At 40.1% G+C, this 22,127-nt stretch overlaps 1 protein-coding gene across 1 annotated transcript in view; it reads right to left on the bottom strand.

Annotated features, from left to right (window-relative positions):
- LOC141549802 (mesothelin-like protein) overlaps positions 1-22,127 on the bottom strand; it is a 55,182-nt gene that overhangs the window by 15,900 nt on the left and 17,155 nt on the right. The window contains exons 11-19 of the mRNA XM_074279733.1: positions 22,041-22,127; positions 15,946-16,001; positions 7,620-7,740; positions 5,569-5,654; positions 4,562-4,688; positions 3,845-4,035; positions 3,269-3,359; positions 2,715-2,850; positions 731-918 (exon numbers count right to left, since the gene is read on the bottom strand). The exon at positions 22,041-22,127 is cut by the window's right edge and continues 63 nt beyond it. Of these exons, the coding sequence (XP_074135834.1) occupies positions 731-918; positions 2,715-2,850; positions 3,269-3,359; positions 3,845-4,035; positions 4,562-4,688; positions 5,569-5,654; positions 7,620-7,740; positions 15,946-16,001; positions 22,041-22,127 (1,083 nt within the window). The remainder of the gene's footprint in view (positions 1-730; positions 919-2,714; positions 2,851-3,268; positions 3,360-3,844; positions 4,036-4,561; positions 4,689-5,568; positions 5,655-7,619; positions 7,741-15,945; positions 16,002-22,040) is intronic.

Below are 22,127 nucleotides of genomic sequence, written 5' to 3'. Positions count from 1 at the left end.
ATGCATGTAAAGGGTCCCCATTTATTTTGGTAACTATAATAGTACTTAGATATGATATTCTAATCTAGAGTAGTTCCCCACTGCTGAATTAGGTCAAGGTCAAGCTTCTCTGCTGGATATTCATGGACTTTCACAATCTGATCTCAGCTTCTTTCTCTAGCCTTAGTCTCACTGGTTTATTGTTCTTGTTATTTAGATGCAATCAGGATAAAATGACAGAGACAGAGAAGAGGAGAGGAGAGGAGAATCCCCTTCCATTTTTACCTATCTCAGCACTATTTCTGAGATCTTGCCAACAATTCTTGGGTGCATACCCTCATTCTCCCCCCGAGAGATTCCATTCATCCTGCCTCTGCTCTGCTCAGGTGATTTTTCTTCATTTCAGACACTGAGGGGAGATATAAGGGTCGCTAGAAAATCCTTACACACCCCAAAACATCTTCACACCCTCCTGCCATGATACCACCATTAGAGCTTCATTCCTTGGTGGTAACCATTGCCTTCTCTTGATTTTGCTTTTGAAAAATTAATGTTCATTACCTCCAAACATGAATAACTCAGGGTTCTAGTGTGCTGAGTCTTTACTGACTTTCCTTAGAAATAGAAGAGAGAATGAGAGCAGAATGGCCTCAAGCACCAGGAAGATAAGACCACAAAGAAGGAAAATGACCCAAAAGAAGGGACAATTTTTGCCAGGGTCATATTCCTGCCATTCAGGGGAGGCAACTACCTCACTGAGTTTCCCCTTGACAACACTTTGGCATTCCCTTGGCAGAGGGTGCTGGAGCAGTGGGTTGAGATTTGCTTTCAGGACTTTGCTTCCCAAGCAAGACTTGAGCTGTTTGCAATCATAACGGACCATGAACAATTCATCCTGGATTACTTGTGCTGTGATATTTCCACGACTGCATCTTCTTCCTGGGATCCAAGAGGCAGATGAAGAGAGGAGGTGAGAACTGCTCTTCAGTGACAACCCTAATCCATCCCCATCCCTAAACTCTGACTCTAAACTGAAACCTAACTTTAACCTAACTTTCACCAACCGTAACCTCGACTTCAACCCCAGCACTATCTAAAAACCCAGCCTAATTCTGATGACAACCAATGAGCACACCCAATCCCAAACCCAACTTCAGACCCAAACTCTAGTCCCATGTCTAACCCTAAATCCAACCTCCATGTCCCATCAGACCACATCAGACTCCCCATATTTAACCCATTAAACTTTTAATCAGACCCTACAAATCCCACCAGACCCCTAATGCATCAAACCTTCAACCCAGATCCCAAATCTAACCCCAACTTCACCTTAATCTTTATTTCAAGCATAATTTAAATGCAATCTTGATCTCAAATTTACTTCAAAGTTAATCCCATTTTTGGCTTTGGCTTTTCAATTTTATATTAACCTTACCTTTGAACCCCATTCTCAACTCAAAATTCAACTCCAACCCCAGCCTGATCCCTAAACCTAGCTGCAATCTAAGTCCTACTCTCAAATCCAGTCACATTTCCAGTCTCAAGCCTTCACCTGGCCCTAACAATTGAAAAGAGTGAGGGAGTTCTGCTTCCCCTAGATTGGTACGTAGGATAAAGTTCCTTATGTATGTTGGCCATTTTTAGCCAGGCTCGCTCAGGAAGAGAAGTGGTTATGTCTCACATAGTCTCCAGGGGATAGGACGAGGGCATTGGCTTATGAATATAGAAAACCACCCATGGCATAGGCAGAGAGTGCAAGAACAGAGAGCTAATTCCATCATTGACTAAGAATTCTATTTTCTCACTTTTTTCTTTTTCTGTTTTCTCTCTCATTCTTAAGTAGCTTCAATAGAATATAATACAATAAAGAGAATTTCAAAATTTCTTTGTTGACAATATCAAGTATCTTTCATTTGAGCCCAAAGACTTATTTCTCTATAGGCCTGCAAACATTCTCTAATGTGACAAGTCTTCCCACAGCCTCCTCCTCAATTGTCTTCTACCTTTCCATATCCTAGTTCTCCTTATATAACCTTTTCCTCTTCCCCCATAATCTTCCTCTGCCACAACCTCCTCTTTTCAGACTCCTTCTCTTTGCCACAATTTATTCTCTCTCTCTTTTTTATATCCTTTCTCCTTTTCCCACAATATCCTTTTTCCAGGCTTTTTCTCTAATTTTCTCCTTCCTCTCATTCTATTCTCCCCTTTCTCCTTTTGTTTTGTCTCCTAAAAAACTGCCTTTAAAACGAGCTGGTAGCATAGTGAATAGAACTGGGCCTGCATTCAGAAAGACTTAAATTTAGATCCAATCTCACAGGCTTACTAGCCATGTGATGCAGGCAATTATTTAGCATCTTTTTTTTTTTTCTATAAACAGATAAAACGGGGATAATTTTAGCCCCCACTTCTCAGGGTTGTGGTGAGAATGTTTGTAAAAGCACTCAGCACAGTGCCTGGCACATAGTAGATACAGTGTAAATATTCGTTCCCTTCCTGTTCCTTCCTCCTTCCCCTACACAGAACATCCAGCATGTAGTTAGGTACTCATTTCCCTACCTTGAGATCATCCTCATTTTGTCTTCGCTCTAGGCCCAGAGAATTATTCTTCTTGACTTACTTGTACAGAAATTTAAAAAAAGTCAACCAGAGAAGGTAGCCCATCTAACACTGAACTGTATAGAGCTAATGTTGGGGAATCTGGGGAAAGGGGCCAGAACCCAAAGCCCTCCACTGACCTTTTTCCTGGTTGGCTCGTGACATTGATAAGTCTCGAGTGAGGAAGGAATCCACAAAGCTCTGGACAAGGCTCCTTGGCAGGCTTCCTGCTTGGTATCTAGTGATTACATCCCGATAGAAATCCTTACTCACCTCCTGAGACAAGAGAGAAACTGGAGATGAAATGCCTCTCATCATTTCCTCCATATTAATTCATCAGTGGCCCTCATTCAATAAGCACTTATTAAATATTTATTATTAAATCCTTATTATGTTCCAGTGCTAGGTGCGGGAGATGCAAAATATTTCCTGCCCTCAAGGAGCTTATATACTACTGAGGTAGACACATATGCATCAGTAAATACATACATACATACACATATTGCAAGATAAAGTAGGAAGAGAAGCATCAGCATCCAGAAGGATCAAGAAAGGTAAGAGGTGTAATAGGTGCTGCTTGAGCAGAGTTTTGAGGGACACAAGGAATTCTAAAAGACTTTTTTCTCATAGCTTATGCAGTCTCATTCTCAGACAGTGTCCCATGCCCAGCTACCATCCTCCTTAGGGCCCCTACCTCATTCACCATCTTCCACAGAGAGGAGTTGATGTAAAATACCAGAGGTCCAAGACTCCAAAGTCTGCCAAGATTCCAAGATCTAGGAGCCCTGCGTCACAAAGAGAAAACAAAGAAAGGGATGGGGGGTTTGAGGAGGGAAGTTCCTTTGATTGTGAGTCCTGGGCTCTTATGTTAGTTGGAGGCAATTGGTGCAGGAACATGAAATATAAGGAAATAGCTTGATTTTTGTGAACTTTATACATGATCTAGGTGATGTTGAATTATTCAGTCTATCCACAGACCCCCCCTGGGCAGGGGATAGGTACAAACTTAAGATCCCCTGCTCTAACTACTGGGATAACCAACCATAAAACCACAGCTGTTCAATGAACCAGCTAAGTTTCACATCTCTATGTCCCTTGACACACTACTGATTTGGCCTGAGAGAGTCATAGAAGGTCAGAGCTAGAAGGGATTTGGGGCACCGACTTTCTAATTATACATAGGGGCCTGGAGAGAGATGGCCACACAGCCCACTGCTGTTCAGAGTGGTGCCCTGGATGCTCTAAAGCAGACCGTAACTGGGCAGCCTACCCCAGCCAGGTGGCCCCGCTGCGAAGAAGAGCATTGAGGGCATCCCGCTGTTCTGCTGTTAGCTGGGAGCAGCGCTTCAGGTTGTCCAGGATGTGGGGGTCTGACTCCAGGATGACAGCCGGCTCCATGTCACAGACCAAGCCACCCAAAGAGCTCAGGTCCTCTTTGCTCAGACTGGTACCAGGATTTCCCTGCAAAGTCAAAAGGAAACAGAGGAATGAGTTCTTCTGGGCTTAGCCTGTACAAAGGCACAAATGTCTTGTATGGGGAACATCCGTGGGGCTAATTCAACTGAAACATAGAATACAGGAGGGGAAATAATGGGTAATTATCCTGGAAAAGTAGGTTAGAGTTAGGCTTTGGGAGGGCCTGAAACATCAAACAGAGGAATTTACCCTAAGGGCAATGGAGTCACTGAAGTTTGCCCTAATAATATCAATAACACATTTCTTCTCTGAACCTCAGTTTCCTCCTCTGTCAAATAAACTAGATGACCTCCCAAGTCCTTTCCAACTCTAAAATTCCACAAATACAATAATTAGGGTTCAGAGATCACATTGCAAGTCAGTGGCTGAGCCAGGGCTAGAATTCAGATTCTCTGACTCCTGGCCCAGGACTCTTGGCTGCAGTCATGGTTTCTCATTACAATTCTCTTTCCTCCCCGACTGAACCTCTATTTCCCCCTTCCTCCCACCTAAAGGGGAGAAATGTCTGTACCAGGCAGGTCAGGGACATGTTCAGTAGCTCCTTCTTCTGAGCTGACAGTCCAGAGAGGAGGGTAAGGTTCCCCTGGGAGGCCCTGCTGATGAACTCCCGGCATTTGGCTTTGTCCACGTGTCGCAGGCTGTCAGAAATGCAAATCATTGTGAGTGGTCCCACAAGCACAAAGTTTTCCCCTTCTTCCTCTCTCCCTTCCCAGCCCACACAGGAGAATCTGGACTGGGGGGAAGGCTGCATCCTAGGACTATAGAGACACAGGAAGAGCTTCGTCTCACACCCAAGTGCTTCTCATTACTGGAAAAGTTCCATCAGAGACTTGGTTATTTTCCATTAGGGAGATTCATGTTGGCTCAAATTATATAATTTCTGAGGTATCTTCCAGCCCTGGAAATGTATGATTTTATGACTCTATTCCTTTTCTGTTCCAAAGAGGAACTGTCTAAATGCGTAATATAACAGAATGGTAGCATTTCAAAACACTTGTTATAGGTAGGTAAAAGATAATTGTGGGGACAACTAGGTGGCGCAGTGGATAGAGCATCAGCCCTGAATTCAGAAGGACCCGAGTTCAAATCTGGTCTCAGACACTTGATACTTCCTGGCTGTGTGATCCTGGGCAAGTCACTTACCCCCAGCCTCAGGGTGTGTGGGGGGAGATAATTGTGGGGGAAAGCTGGGAAATAATTCATTTTGACTCTCTCCTAATACTTCATCCATCCATGGGTAATTTGGTTAAGTTTCCATTAGATGCAACAGATGGAGTGTTAAACTTGGAGTCAGAAAGACTAGAATACAAATCCTACGTCAGACATTTACTAGCTGTCAAATAACCACCATTTGCCTCAGTTTCCCCATCTGTAAAATAAGGATAATGATAGCACTGACCTTACAGGGTTATTAAAAGATCAAATGAGATAACATTTATAAAATGCTTTGTAGATCATAAAACTTTACATAAATTCTATTGATATTATTATTATTAATCCTGATCAGAGGACACTCACTCATAGAAGAGCAGCAGGTCCGGCGGATAGTCAGCAAAGTCATTTGTTAAGTTATGGAGAGCCAGAAGGTTTGCCATACAACTCAGCTAGAAGAGAGAAACAAGCAGTGGGCAGGGGGACAGACGTAGCTACTCCATACCCACCAAAGAGTATTAACACATCCCGACTCTAGCCTATCCCTAGTGAAAGGCGCACCAGATTAGGGCTCCAGGGGTTCTAGGCCCAGATCTGCTTCTCAGTAGTCGGATAAGTCATTTCCCCTCTCATCTGCCCAAAGGCTTTAGAGGGGGGAGTGGTGGGGTTTTGTCACCAAAATCTGGCCTGTTTGGGCAGGCTAGGCTGGAGAGAGCAACATCTAAGGGGACAGACTTTATGTGGAGCTTCCCTAGCTAACCCTTCCTCCTTCTGGGAGCTCAGGGATCCCAGCAGAGCACTGGGAGCAAGGAGCGAGCAGGCGGGGTGTTCCAGCCCCAGATTTGAAGGGGAAGTGAGCCAGAAAAAAACAGCCTTTTTTCAGCACTTAGCAGCCAGTGGCCCCCTGGAAAGGAAACTTGGCCCAGCCTGATGCCCAGGGACCTTGCCTCATAGGATCTTAGCTTGAAACCTGAGAGTATTCCTTGGCACACTTCTACCTGAGGTACATATTACCTGGCCATGTCATTACCTGAACACATTGCATAACACGGCTGAGCTCATTACCTGGCATACATTGCCTGAGCACATAACATCTGGCACAAGCCGGGCTGGCACACTGAATGCGTGTTACCTAGTATACTTATTCACCTCAGGTGATATATACCACATTATTAACACAGACGTGGCACACGATTACCTGGCTGCTTCTATATCTGGATATAGTACCTTCGCCATTAACATATTATTTGGCATATATCTCCCTAATATCACACTTAATTGGCACTATTAAATCTTTGCTTAAATATATTACCTGGGAGTACCTAGGTGGTAAAGTAAAGCATTGAGCTTGAAATCAAGAAGATTCATCTTCCCAAGTTCAAATCTGGCTGCTCTCACATATTTACTATATATAAATTGTATTTATTTATGTTGTATATTATATATTTATATAAATTTATATTGTATATAAATATCTGTGAATATGTCATATTCTCCTCCATCTTCTTGGTCTCATGGGCCTTTTGGGTCTATGTGAGAAGCTTGTGGGTCTCTTCTCAGAATAATGTTTTTTACATAAATGAAAAAAATTTAAATTTCATTAGAGATTAGTGAAATGAAAAAGTAAACTTTTTCTCATCTAAATTCACAGAGGCCCTGAAATCTATTCAAAGACTCCACAGGAGTCTGTGAATCCCGAGTTAAGAACCCCTGACCAAGTAGATGTAAATTCCTCAATGGCAAGGACTGACTGATTTTTGTATTTGTATTCTCAGGACCTGACACATGGTGAGTACTTAATAATGCTTGTTGATTGATTGATTGAATAGACATTTCCTAGGACACTATTACCTGGGCATATCATTCCTGAATATAGTACCTGATATGGCCACCTGAACACATATTATGTGACACTCCTTTACCTGAATATTCTTTCTGTCACACCTTAACTTGGGCAGGCCGTTCCATCATTCTGTCTGAGGGTCTGTGATTAACAGGCCAGCCATTGACAATTACCTCTTATATCCTTTCATAACAGGGAAGGGGACATAGCTTAGTCCAAAGGACTCCTCAATCATCCCATTTTCCTCAGGCATCATATTACCCTCTTCCAGCTGCGGTGCATGTTGAATCCCCATCAACCCTCTTCTTGAACACTGTGAGAACAGCATGAGGGATTCAGAACAGCAAGAATTCAATTTGATAAATTATTTCTCATGTACAGGATGTAGAGGAAAATTTTAAAAGGGGAAAGGAAAATAATTTATAAAATGAATCCAAATTAGCTTGGAGATAATTAGGTATAGAGAGCAAAGTCGTGCTGTCACAAGCAGATTATGTAAATTTTAAATGCAGAATATATATTAAACTTATGCAAATATAACCCCCAATCCATCTACTAGAGTAGCTCTTCCTACCTGTCTGACATTTAAGATGGCCTTCTGCTTCTGCACTTCCTTAACAAGGGAAGAAAACTGAGCCCGGGTTAGTTGGCTGGCCTCCTGGCACTGGAAACCTTGTAAGATGGAGGCAGAAAGGCTAAGACAAAAAACACAATTAGGGTCATTGGGATCAGGGAAGGCCAAAGAAGAGAAAGCTTGAGAATGAATTCCATCACAGTCAGCAAAGAGCGAGAGCAATTTCACAGACCAACTACTGTTCTTTTCACTGTTCACCTGTGGGCGAAGCAAGAAGAAAGGATTTGGAGCTGTAAGTGTGAGAGATACAAGTTAGACAAAAGAACAAAAAGGAAGAGATGAGACACAAATTGGGAGTAGTTCTGGATATTCTTTCTCTGAAGATCATGAAAAACCAAATTAACGGCATTGAAGAAATATACACTGCAATTTAGGTTCAAGTCATTGAATTTAATACTAATTTATATCCACGGCATTTCTAGCTTACAGAGAATCCAAATTGTACAGTTCTCCTTGCTTTTCAACATGACTAATTATCTCAAGTTAACATTGATTGGGAATGGAAATGAAAATGGAAAAAAAAAAAGATCATAATATATTAAAATTCAATTTGGGGTTAACATTCTAGAAGAATGACTATTCAGTTCTTTCTTGAACCATTTCCTCTTAAAAAGAATTCCTTCCGGTGAGCAATGTATGGACCTTGAATTTCAAAAGGGAAGATATTGTCCCTAGATGGGTAAAGTCACCAGTCACCCAGAGAATGGGAAATCAATCATCCCAATCCCAATCAATCAAATTTGGTTTCTTTTTTTTTTTTTAAGAAAATATTTTATTTTTCTCAATTACATGTAAAATAATTTTAGTATTATTTTCAAAAAATTTGAACTCTAAATTCCCTCTTTCCCTTCCTGCCCTCTCCCCACCTTGAGAAGGCAATCTCTTTGATAGGGATTATATATGTGCAGTCATGCAAAACGTATAAGCCATGTCGTGAAAGAAAACTTAAGGTTAGTTTCAAAGGAAGGCCCTAGTCTTTATTCTTCCTAATTTCCAAAGGGAAATATCTGGAAAGGAAAAAGATATATCTGGATAAATAGTATTTCTTAATATTTTCAGAGAAACAATATTTTTATTAACTAACATTTTTTAAAAATTTATTTTAAAGCTTTTTATTTTCAAAACATACATAGATAATTTTTCAACATTGACCTTTGCATACCCTTTTGTTTCAGATTTTCCCCTCCTTATCCCACTCTCTCTCCTAGATGGCAAGCAATCCAATAGGTAATACCTGTTAAAATATATGTTAAATCCAATTTGTGTAAACATGTTTATATAATTCTCTTGTTGCACAAGAAAAATCAGATTAAAAAGGAAAGAAAATGAGCAAGAAAATAAAATACAAGGAAACAACATCAAAAAAGTGAGAATGCTATGGTATGATCCCCACAGTCCTCTCTCTGGGTATAGATGACTCTCTTTATTACAAGATCATTGGAACTGGCATCAATCATCTCATTGTTGGAAAGAGTCAGGTTCATCAGAATTGATCATCAATTAATATTGATGTTGCTGTATTCAATGATCTCCTGGTTTTGCTCATTTAACTTCGCATCAGTTCATGTATGTCTTTCCAGGTCTCTCTAACATCATTCTCCTGATCATTTCTTATAGAACAATAATAGTCCATAACATTCATATACCACAATTTATTCAGCCATTCTCCAACTGATGGGCATCCACTCAGTTTTCAATTACTTGCCACTTTGAAAAGGGTTGCCACAAACATTTTTGCACATATTTAATTTTTAAGGAATTTAAAAATATTTCTAGAGAGACCAACAGTGTTTTTTTTTAAAAGAATTACATAATAGAATTACAGATTTAAGAATTGGAAGAAACTTTAGAGATCTAGTACAATCTCTTCATTTTTCACTCAAAAAAATGAAAGTCCAGGGAGAATGGTTAAATTAAAAGATTTGCCCAAGGTTGGAATTAAACAATGAGAGAAAAGAACCAGAAGGGGGGTCAGCCAAGTCCCACACACTCCAAAGCTCTTTCCAATATGTCTTGCTGTGAAATGACTTGCTAAATTGAAAATCAGTGGTCAAAAAAGACATTCCCTAATAGATAAGTGGTCTCAGGATGAGAACATATAGTTGTCAAAAGAATTGCAAGTCATTAACAATCATGGGGAGGGATATTCCAAATTTAATAAGAGAAACACAAACCAAAACAATCCTGAGATTTCACTTCACACTCAGCAAATTGACAAAGATGGTATGAAATGAGAATAGTACGTTAGAGAAATTATGGAAAGTCTGGCACATTAAATGGCGGAGCAGTGAATTAGTATAATCATTCTGGAAAGCAGTTTAGAATTGTGCAAAAAAGTGAACGAAATGTCCAGGCTACATGAATATGATAGAATATTCCTGTGTTGTTAGAAATAAGGAATAGTCTGATTAGAGAGAAGCAAGGAAAACCTTATATGAACTGATCGCAAATTGAAGAAGAGTCAAGAAAACAATATATGTAATGATTACAATAATGTAAATGTAAAAAGTAACCACTACAGAATAACAAAAGATGAACAACTTGACCCCATAAAGGAGATATGTATTAGTATTTTCACCTTTTTTGGTTGATGTTGTTTGTTTGTTTGGTTTTTTCCTTTCTCATGTTTTTTTTTTTCCCCCTTTTGATCTGAATTTTCTTGTACAGCATGTTTAGAAGAATTGCATAGTTAACCTATATCACATTGCTTGCTATCTTGGGAAGGGGAAGAAAAGGAGAGAGAGAGAGGAAAGAAAATTTGAAACATAAGGTTTTGCAAAGATGAATGTTGAAAACTTTCTTTGCATGTATTTGGAAAAAATATTATTTAAAAAGTTGGTGTAAGAAAAAAAAAGAGATATGAGAATAATAGCTATCACTTACTATTCACCACATTGTGCTAAGTGCTCTAAAATTATTATTTCATTTAATCCTCCCAGAAAGGGAAGTGCTGTTGTTATCTTTATCTATAAGATAAGGAAATGAGACAAACATGAAGTAGGTGACTTGCGCAGAATCCCATTTCTAGTAAGTTTTTGAGGCTGGATTTTTACTTTGATTCCTTGACTTCTTGACTCCATCCATTGAATCACTTAACTGGGAAAATACATCTCCTTTTCTATTTGCAAAGATAAGAGGGTCCACAGATATAGTACCTATGTTCTATATACGTTAACAAAATTTTTTAATGCACTAATCAGCTTTTTTTCTAAAAAATATAGCTGGAAACAGTCTGATTCTGGCAGAAAACCACAATTTAAGTTCTAAAACTGAAGAGGTAAATTAAAAACAACAATAATAAACAAACAAAAAAAAAAAACCCTCTTACTAGCACCAAAATTCATCATAAATTTAGAGAAATCCCCCAAAAGGAAAGAATAACTGATTTGAAGCAGATCCTCAAAGGAAATTTATTTTCCACAAGGAATGTATAAATACCTAGATGAAATAAAGTAAGAGATAAAAAATGAAATAAAACCATTGGAGGGAAAAAATAAATAGTTCTGAAGAGAAAGTGGCAAATTTTCCAAAGAAATGAACTCCTTGAAAATTTAAATAGAACAAGCAGAAATCAATTACTCTATGAGACAATAAGTATTAGAAAAAAAATTAAAAGATTGAAAAAACAGGATTAAACATAAGATATCAAATATTTTAAAAATTCACCTGGGAAACAGGAGAAAGAGAGAAAATTTAAAAATCACTGGACTCTCTGAAAACTATAATTTATATATACATTTCATATAAAATATATATTTGGTATATAAAAAAGATGAACATTATATTTCAAGAAATGATCAGTGGAAATTATCCAAATCTATCAGAACTATATGGCAAGATAAAGATAGGATCTACTGGTAACCTCTCGAAAGGAATCTGAAGAGGAAGAGTCTCAGGAATGTCTTAGTCAAAAATTTTTATGCCCATATCAAAGAAAAAATTACTGTAAACTTTGAGAAAAAATTAGTACAAGTCTCACAAACTAAAGTTAGGTTTGTGCAAGAACTTGAAGAACTCATTATACATAAAAACAGATTTTGGAATATTATATTACAAAAATAGAAATATTACTGTAAGTTTATAACCAAGATTAACTAACTTATTCTAAGAAGCTGAGCACAAGCCTACAAGGGAAAATGATTGAGGTTGGATTTGAATTCAATTCTTCCTGACTCAAAATCCAAAGTTCTATCTATTGCACTGCTATGCTACCTTTAAAGGTAAAGATCACAACCTGCTTATATTGCGGTACTCATATATATGTCCTCCCACAGGAAGACCATATGGTTAAATAACTTGTTGTTAATTCACGTTAATTAATTAATGTTAATTCAAGATGCTGGGGGCCATCCTGGGGTTGATGGCTAGTCAATGGAACACAGAATGACCACTAGTTGTCTTTTATTCTAGATGACAGATTGATTCATTTTCTTTTCCAACTATATTTGTCTGTGAGCATCCTTTATTCCATGTCTACTTTGTAACTTCTTGTTTGTAATACGTTATAACCTATTCACATCTACCATGTGCTCCTCCATTGCCTGCTGGATATTCTTCATCCATTACTTGCAGTTATACGACATTGCAAGAAGAATATTGGTTACTGTTAGACTATTGATAGTGAGACTTTGTTTCAGGGGAAATGTGATCATTAAAATCATTTTACAAATGCTCAAAGGTAGTCCCTCCTCTTTCTTCCTCCTCTTCAATTCTAGATTCAACTCATTCATTTGAAATGTCTGTCCAAGAAAAATACATAAAAGTTCCATGAGTTGTTCATTTGATGGTAAATTATACCCCAGACAACAAGTACTTTTCATCTCAGTCTTTCCTATGTGAATAGTAAGGCTGAATTTTTTTGAATAATCATGGGATTTTATTTGGAGGGGAAGCCATGTTCTGGGATGTGATGCTAATAGCATGTTATCCAAAAGGGAAAAAAAGGAGCGTCTGATGGATTTCATCCGTTTAGGAGATTTAGGAGAGAATCAAATTGAAATGAGATTGGAAAACATATAACAAAATAAATTTTAAAATAGAATACAGATAATGTTAATATGTGTTTTCTAAGTCAATATGTGACCTTCAGGGATCTTTATGTATTGTTTAATGATCCCAGTTTCAATTTGAGTTTAATGTCACTGCTCTGATCGTGATGAATATTTTTATTGAACATAATCTATCTCCTTTTATTTGCTTCCATTAAGAGGCTTGATAATCAGAAGCTTATCTCTGTCATTATATTTCTCAAGAAATCTCATGTAATTTTGACACTTACATGAGCAGCACCTTGTTGGAGAATCTTTAAGATGGTATCTTGTCTCATCCAACTAAATTCTTTTTTTCTGATCAACAAAGATCAGAGAGATCTTATATATTCTATACTTTTCAGTCACTTGTATGATGGTAAAGATGTGATCTACATATTTGCAAACACTTGCCTATTCCCATCTGATACAGAACATCCTGGATGCATACATGGATTATTTTCATTAAAATTTTATATGAGAAAGCAAGCAACTAGGTTGATAGTTACTGGAGTCCTTTTTTGGATAATAATAAAATCTGAGGTATTTTTTTCCTCATGCCTTTGGTATCATCCCATGTTGAGCATCAATCTCTCAATGTCCTTAAAATTGTACCTCTTTCAGCAGAGATCTCTTCTATATAACCTCTAGTTGCTTTTTCTGCCTTTGTTTTCCTAAATTAAAACCTTGTTTTATTTTAAAATACAAGATTGTGATGTTAAAAATCCAAATTATAGTGGTTTCTCTGTCCTTTATGATGAAAAGAATTTGTTATAAACACTGTTGCCTAGCCTTCCAGTTTTGTCTGTTGTCCTTTCAGGTACACCCTTAAATGCTCTTGGGATGACTTGGCTTAATTGGATCTCTCACCAAAATTTCTGTTTTTCCTTCTATTGTTTATCATCACTTATTGAAGCAATATTGTTCAGAATCTTCCACTAGCCTTCTCTGTAAAATCTCACAAAAGGGTTTTTATTCTATTTATATTCAGAACTTGTTTTGTTCTGGCCTTTCACAAATCTCAGGTTGATCAAATATTTACTGTCTAAGATGGCTTTAGCAACTACACAGAATTGTTTTAATCAGTATCAATGCCTTTTCTACCATCTATTTTGGCATCAATAATTCTAAGTTAGGGTAGAATTGTTTTCATTACATATCACAATTTTTTCTTATAGTTATTCTTTTTTCTAAGTTACCTTTACGAAGCTGGTAAATTGGCTATACATAGATCATTCATAAATGACTCCCAATCAATAACCAGTCCTTTCCTTTTTGTTAAAATGCAATCAATTTCATTTTTGGATAATATAATTGCTTGACCTGCTCAGCATCTCCCAATTCTTTTTCTTGATGGGAGTATTAATGCTGTATGAACATGAGCCTCTTGGTAGTTTACGTTCTTTGACCTTAGTGTTGAAGTCTATTTCCCAACACATTTTTCGCTGTCCTTGCCTATGCCTACTTTAGGATTGAAACCACTGAGTACCTAAGGATATGTTGATTTCATTTGGAGGGCATTATGAAACTCCTCCCTGAAAGAGATGTTGCATAAGCTGCAGTTATTTTCATGTTTGTCTATTAGCAAATATTTATCCTGACTACTGCAATACAAGATGACTCATGAAATATTTTATGCCTTTGGATTATGATAAAAACCAAGCCTGCCGACCTTTTTATTTTTCTCTCCAAGAGAAATCTGCATGCCATCCTTTTCCATCCAGCTGCAACTTTCCTTTTCTTATGAATTCATCTATAGTGAGAATGCTGACCTTGTTATAATTAACGTCCTTCCATAATATGCCCACTTGTTGATCACTGGACAAAGATTTCACATTTAGAGTACCAACAGCTCAGTTTATATTTATCAATGATCCATAAACTATGAATCTCTTCTACCATTGCTGTAGAAATGGAAGGAGATGCTGCAGAAATGCACAGGACCAAGCATTTTGCCTTTATCTCTGTTTTCTGGGTTGGAGTAGCCACAGAATTCATCGGTAAGTGGCCATCCACGTAGGGGTAAAACTATCCACACTGAGCCAGACTGACTGGTCCTCAGAAAGCAGACACAATCTCTTGCCAGGGATAATTTCCAGTATGACAAAAATGGCCAGAGCTTTCATCTCCTCAGCATAGTCTTTGAGAACCCAGGATTAGCTCCACACTACAATGAGCCATTGGAGGAAATGGGGATAATTAGCTTTAAAGCAACATTGACACTAGTATTTTGAAGAGTAGAGAAATAATTATTGGGTTGTGAGCTAAATGCTCTGACACACCAAGGGAGAAAGAGCCTGTAGTTTAGTGGGTGCTACCATCTACCACATTGGCAGGACCTCCAGGTATATATGAAAGCATCTAGGAGAGAGTAACCTCTAAGATGACTTGCCATCTACCTTGTGTGTACTCAGGAAATGAGTTTTTGATACATAGAACTCTTTTAATTTAGACCAAGGGCTCTCCAAGAAGCATTATTTATAACAACTCCTCCGTATCATCCCCCAAAGCCTTATCCATTCCATCATGATGCTCACACACCCACATGATTCCAATGGTTCAATAGAAACAGCACTAGCTTTGGAGTTGGACAGCTGGGTTCAAGTCCTGGCTCCATACCAGTTGCATGACGCTGGTCAAATAATTTGTCCTCCTCAGTTCATTTTCCACCATTATCATCCTCTCCCCCCAGGTCAATGAGTGAGACTGGACCACAGCATCTCTAAGGTCCAGGGTTCTGTGATTCTGACTTCCTGCCCATCTGGTGCAACATCTCTGAGTTTGAATGAGCTAGTATAGAATCCTTTGGGCTCCTCTTCTTTACTTTCCTCATTGGCCTGAAGTTCATCCCCACCTATGGAACCAGATGGTCTCTCTCCCAAGGGATTGTTTCTATCAAACTCACAAACAACTAATTGCTCCCCTGGGGTCTTCCCTTTCTCTTCCTCTCCCTGGGTTGCTGACGTCTATGTCTCTTTCATTGAATCATCCAAAGAAAAACACTGATTTCATCCTTATCAAAGAGAATCTGGATTCAATTGCTCCATGCCCTACCTAGAGGGGAGCACCCAGGCTTTGTCTTGTCCGGCTTGGCCCTGACCTTGGGGACCCTTGGGGGCTTTATCTAAGTCCATCCTGGCCCTGCCCTTCAGAACTTCCTAGTTCTGAGGGCCACATCCAGCCCATTTCCCAGGGAACGTCCAGGGAGTGTCAAGGTTCGACCATAACAGGGTACTCACCGGGCCACTCGGCTGCCCACGCTGGAGGCCAGCCCTTGCTGGAAGAAGCCTGAGGCCTGAGGAGAAGAGCAGTGTGCAGTCAGAGACATAAGAAGGACAAGGCCCCGGGGCACTACGTAACCTGGAACGAAACCCAGACATGAAGAAAGACAGCACTTCTTTCTAAGTAGTAGCTGTAGCTACCCAGTACCCCTTAGAATACTCCCCTTGAGCTCAGGTGGGCTGTTTCCCTTCAGTGCTCACCCAAAATATCTCACTTACTTTGGGAATCCTTCCTTGGTCCCACTCAACCTGGTCACTCCATCACCTCATTTTTCCGGGATGCTTTATGGTCTCCCGTTGTGTTCTGAGCCCATTTCTTTCTGTCAAACTTATATGTATATGCTGCTTCCTTCCATAGGACAGGGAGTCCCTTATGCCAGGACCAAGATCTCAGACTTTTATCTTTTATTTCTTTTATCTGCTACCCCTTTGTACAATGTAGGATCTTGGTAAACAATAAACACTTATGTGTTTTACACAATTATGTGTTGTAGACAGAAAGATCACTATTGGAGTCTCTCTCCCTTCTCACTAACAGGACATAGAAAAGGGTCAAGGAATTATCTACCATAGAGAAAAATCAGAAAGCCATCTCCATGGAGAAGGATCAATGAGATGCACCTCCATCCCACCATAGAGAAAGGTGAGCTGTCCACCATGAAGAAAGATCAATGAATGATCTCTTGTAGACAAAGATGAATGGACTGCCAGTCATGGAGAAGGATCAGTGTGGGGTATTTCATGAAGAAGGGGCAGTGAACTGTCCTCTATGGAAAAGGGTCAGGGATCTGCCTTCCATGGTGAAGGATAAAAAGAAGGCTCCTTTATGAAGAAGGAAATGACTCTCTCTTCTTTCTTGTTCATGGAAAATAAATAGTTATTGATGTTTTTCCTTTGGAAATGGCTTCCTGACCCTTCTCTTTTTTTAAAAAAAATATTTATTCATTTATTTATTTTCTGAGGCATTTGGGGGTAAATGATGTGACTTGCCCAGGGTCACACACTAGGAAGTGTTAAGTGTCTGAGACAAGATTTGAACTCGGGTCCTCCTGACTTCAGGGCTGGTACTCCATTCCCTGTGCCATCTAGTTACCTTCTTTAAGGAAAATTACCTGACTTTGTTCTATGGATGGCATGCTATTCATTGACCTTAGTCCAGAAGGATTGCTCCCTGATGCTTTTTCATTTAGGACAACCTCCCAAACCTTGTCCATAAGGTTCTACCTCTCCTCTGTGAGTATACCTCCTTTCCCCACAGGTGGAAATTTATGAACAAGTGGGCATTTTCTCTGCAGATTACTCCTTGACCTTTCTCCATAAGGGGGATTCACCCTTGAAGGGCCTCCACGTCTCAATGCTGCCCTGGAGGGCAATCAGTAATTATCTGCCCTCCATGGACAAGGATCCCTCATAGAGAAGGGTCTTAAGCCATCACTCCCGTTGATCCCATGGTGGCCTGGTTTTGGAGATGCTGGGTTAGAATCTGTATATGAATGGTGACTCTACCTGTGTGGAGCTGAGCTAAGTCCCTGGGACTGAGAGTGCTCATTTCTGCTCTGGAAAAGCTCCAGGGTACCCCTCCTCTCCTTTAGCCTTGGTAATGCTATTGCACCTCGGTCTGAAGGCTTGTGCAAGATTGGCTCAGGCAGCCCTGTGGCCAGGCCTCAGACCCACATGACCTGCCATAGAAACTCCGCTGCGTCAGCTGGGAGCCAGCAGCCTTTGGGGAGCTCCCTTATCTCTTTGGGGCCCCTCGGGGACCATTTAGTAAATCACTTCTTCAGCATTCAGGCATCCCTGGGGATCCAGAGGATCTGCCTCAACAAGACTCAGGGCCAGGAGGAAAGAAGCAAAGGACTGGAAAGAAAGCACCCTTGTTTCCTTCTTCCCCCACCCGCCCCTCAGTGGGTCTAGGACAACACAGCCCTCCATCCTCAAGCAGAGGGCAGTCCCGTCATGGGTCCAGAGAGAACATCACTCTTGTGCTTACTGAGTCATTACTGAGAAAGTAGAAATGGGAACCACTAAACCATGCACATGGATCCTAGCAGGACTCCTATCGGCTTAGAAAACCACATCTATGTTTTGTTGTCTATTAATTCACTTTGTTAAATATTTTACAATTACCTTTTAACTGGTTCTCAGAATTACTGGGGCAGAGACGCCCTAAAACTTAAGTCCTAAAACTTAAGAACTGGGTCTCTAAGGCCCATCCAACCCAACCTCCTCATTGAACAGAGAAGGAAACGAAGGCTGCATATAAGTTAAGTTCAAAAATCATGGAAAGAGGGAACTCTCCTCCCTTCTCCCAAAATTGGCCAGGTCAGAACTGGTCTTTAATTCATCATCCTGGCCCTACATCTGAGAGAAATGGACCCTACAGGAAGGTCAAGAGCACTGGATGTGGGCCTGAACTCTGGTACTTCTAATCTATGTGACCTATATGTGCCCCTCTGTCAGGCAACTTCCTATCCTGTAAAGGAGGGCCGCCCATCAAGCAGGAAAGTGCTTTGTTAAACTTTAAATCAACACAGAAGTGTGAGCGAGGGTTATTACTGTTGTTATCATTTTTATTTTACTGAGAGTGGGCTTGGTTTAGTGCAGAGAGACCTAAAAGGGGAAATTAAAAAACCTGGATTCTTATCTTAGCTCTGCCACTGACTCATGATGACATTAGAGACTTCCTAGCCCTATGATTTAGTGTCTTTCCTTGTAAAAAGGGAAGGAGTATACTAGAATGATATAAGTGGAAAGAATACAGATATCTGGGTTCAAATTCAACCTCTGACATTTATGGCTTTAGACAAAATCCTTTAGCCTCCCTGGGCTGACCTTTCTCATCTATAAAATTAAGGATGGCCCCAAGGTCACTTCCAGGTCTGAACCTATGATCGTAAAATCTATAAAGTTTCTTCCATCATTAATTCCTGTGCCTGCTGTCCCTACTTCAAGCTATTGGAAGTACTGTCCTTTTTTATCACAGTCACTGGTGGACTCCCAGCCAAGCCTGGATTCCTCTTTCCCTCAGAAACTTGAAACAGAAGCTGGGTATTTGTCTCTTAATCCTGGTGTTTTTCTTCTTTTTAGGATATCCTATTTGTCGTACACACGGCTTGCTTTATGTATGTTTGCATGTTGTCTCCCATTAGATCATAAGCTAATTGGGGACAGGAGTTCTCTTTTGCCTCTTTTTGTATCTTTGGTACTAAGCACAGTGTCTGACACTGGGAGGCATCTAATAAATGTTTATTGGATCAAATTTTGAAAAGAACTTTACCAATGAAAAAGAATTCTTGATTGAGAATCAGGAAGCACCCTCAGCACTGCCATTACCTTATTGAATGTTTTTTTGGCAAATCATATTCCCTCTTTGGTTCTCATTTTTCCCATCTATAAAATGAAAGACTGGGAAGTCCTTTCTGTCTTGATTTAGTGATTGTAAATGGTCTTGAAAGGTCTCTACTCCTCTAAAATTCCTATGAAAAATAGGCTAAGAGAATCTAAAATCATTGAGTTCTAGAGCCTAGGTTACCAGGACATTAGAGGCTATTATAGACTTTTGCATTCATTAAATCTGTTCTTTCCTTCCCTTTTTCCCTCCTTCCCTCTCTTTCTTTCTCTCTTCTTTTTTTTCTTTATTCCTCCTTTCTTTTTTTTTCTCTCTCTCAATTTTTTTTCTTTTGACAAAATAAACAAATTATAGTTTATTTTAGAATTTTGCTTGCTTTCTTAAAATTATCAAGTTTTAAGTTTACTAGGTTTTATATGTGACCAAGAAAATGCCTGTAAAATTGGTCCTTATAGCTCAATGGATTTGTATATTTAATAAAAATTATCATAAAATATTTGTGGGGGCAGCTAGGTGGCGCAGTGGATAGAGCACCAGCCTTGAATTCAGGAGGACCTGAGTTCAAATCTGGTCTCAGACACTTAACACTTCCTAGCTGTGTGACCCTGGGCAAGTCATTTAACCCCAACCTGGGGGGGGGGGAAATAAAATAAAATATTTGTGGTTTGTGTGGTTAAATCTGATCCTTTCTAACTAGGTTTTGGACCTTGCTCATAATGCCATGAATATTCCCCATGACTAGATTTCTCTCTGTAAGGGAAGGGCCCACAGCCTTCCCCAGCTTCCCATAAAGTGGGAGCAAAGTCTGTGTCCCAGACACATCACTACCTGAAGGCTTTGTGCTACTGATTCCAGTGAAAAGTACCCACAAAAAAGTGTGGCATTGGAAGAATCCCATTAGACTTTTCCTTCTCTGATCCTCAACATGGATCTTCTCACTTCCTTCCCTCCTCCTATCCCTGAAAGCCAAGCTCATTCCTGACTCTGTACGGCCAGGAATGTCCTTCCCCACACCTGCCTTACTGATATAAATCCTACCTGTGCTTCAAAGACCCTTCAACTCCTCCAGAAAGGTTCCTCATCCTCTTCCAGCTCACACCAATCTCTCTCTCCTTATAGCTCCTTAGAACCCAAACCCCACAGTTTGCAATGCATTATTCTCTCATTGATCTCTGTATGTGAGTCCTGCCTCCCTGAGACTGTGAGTCCCCAAGGACAGAAGCTGAGTCTGTTTCTGTTCTGTCTCCCCCTGACTATGGACTCCCTGAAGGCAGGGCCTACATCTGTTTCTCTTTTTCAGACCTCAAGTTTCATGAGGAAAAGACCTGGATCTGTTCCTTTTCTGCTTTCCCTACACTGGGAAAAAAAAAGTTTATGGACCTGCTTTTCTTTATGAGCTCCCAAAAGACACATCTATTTGTTGATTTTTCTTTCTTTGTTTTTTTTTTTTTTTGTCTGTTGTCTTCTTTTGATATGGCCTTTCTGAAAACAGAGTCTGGGTCTGTTTTTCCTGTCCCCTTTTCCCTCAGCTCCAGACTTCCCAAAGGGAAAAGGCTGTGATTTTTCCTGCCCTTCTCTCCTACAGTGTCCAGCACTGGATTGCTGGAATACTAAGTGAAGACTGGGAGATTGACCTAAGTACTGTGAAAATGGATCGGGATGAATTGGCCCCAATTCCGACCTTTTCTGATAATTCCCCATTTGCCATCTTCAGAAGAGCCTAATCGGCCCCTAAGCTTTGGTGGGAGGGCTCAGACTGGGTCAGACCAGCAATCTAGCCTGGTTTTAGTGACCAAATAAGACAAGACTGATGAGTGTCTGCTTCCATCACCATTTCTCTCAAATGACCACTGAGGAAGGTCTGAGTGCCTGGAGGTACTGACATTTTGGGAGAACAGACATCTTGGGGAGAGAGATTATTTGGAAAAAGGGATGCTCTGAGATAAGAGAAGGGGTAATCTGGGAGAAGCAATGGGATGTAGGATTGATACTCTGGGAAGGGGGATTACCTAGGAAAGGGATAGCTTGTGAACAGCAACAATCTGAGAATGGGAAGAAAGAGAAATGGACTCACTAGAAAGAGGGATATGTTTAGAGGAAGGATAACCTGAGAGAAGGGATAGGTAGAGCTATCTTGGGAAGAGAGAAAAACTTGGAAGAAGGAATAATCTGGGGGAAAAGAACCTAGGGGTGGAGCAACCTGGGAGGAGAAGAATAAAAAATACTCTAGAAGAAATCATATTTTAATTCTATTTTGAATTTTCCCTCTGGAGTACTTGGCTTTCCTAGAATCTGGAATAAACTTGGATTTGTCTCTGTTCTCTTTTCTCCACCATCATCATCACCATCACCATTGTCCAAGGTTCTACAGGGATTGATCTCTACAGTCCCTGCCCTCAAAGAGTTTAGGGACCCATTGCGTGAGGGGAGGTGAACACTACCACCATCAACCCATCATCTGACCTGGCTGAGAAAGATATAACCTCAGAGGGCCCAAAGAAACAAGGACCCAAAATTCATGAGGCAAGAGGAAAGAGATACTGCTCTAGCTCTAAAGCTTTCTTTGGCAGAATAGGAGACAGGGTGTCCTGGGCAAGATAGGGGAGGGGAGAATGGAAGTAAGTTACTTTGAGGATCAAGCCATAGCCCACCACAGTGGGATTTTCCCCACTCATCTCCCTTTGATCTAAGCATCAGACCTCACCTGTTCTGGTTCCCATGGTTGCTCAGTGATGGCTGACAGGTTGGCTATAGTGAGATTGTCCCAGAGCAGGAAGGAGCTGGGGATCTG

The sequence above is a fragment of the Sminthopsis crassicaudata genome, chromosome 1 (genome assembly GCF_048593235.1).
Source record: "Sminthopsis crassicaudata isolate SCR6 chromosome 1, ASM4859323v1, whole genome shotgun sequence".
Lineage (NCBI taxonomy): Eukaryota > Metazoa > Chordata > Mammalia > Dasyuromorphia > Dasyuridae > Sminthopsis > Sminthopsis crassicaudata.
Note: the sequence above shows the minus strand (reverse complement) of the source record. Positions and strands in the feature narration are given on the sequence as shown.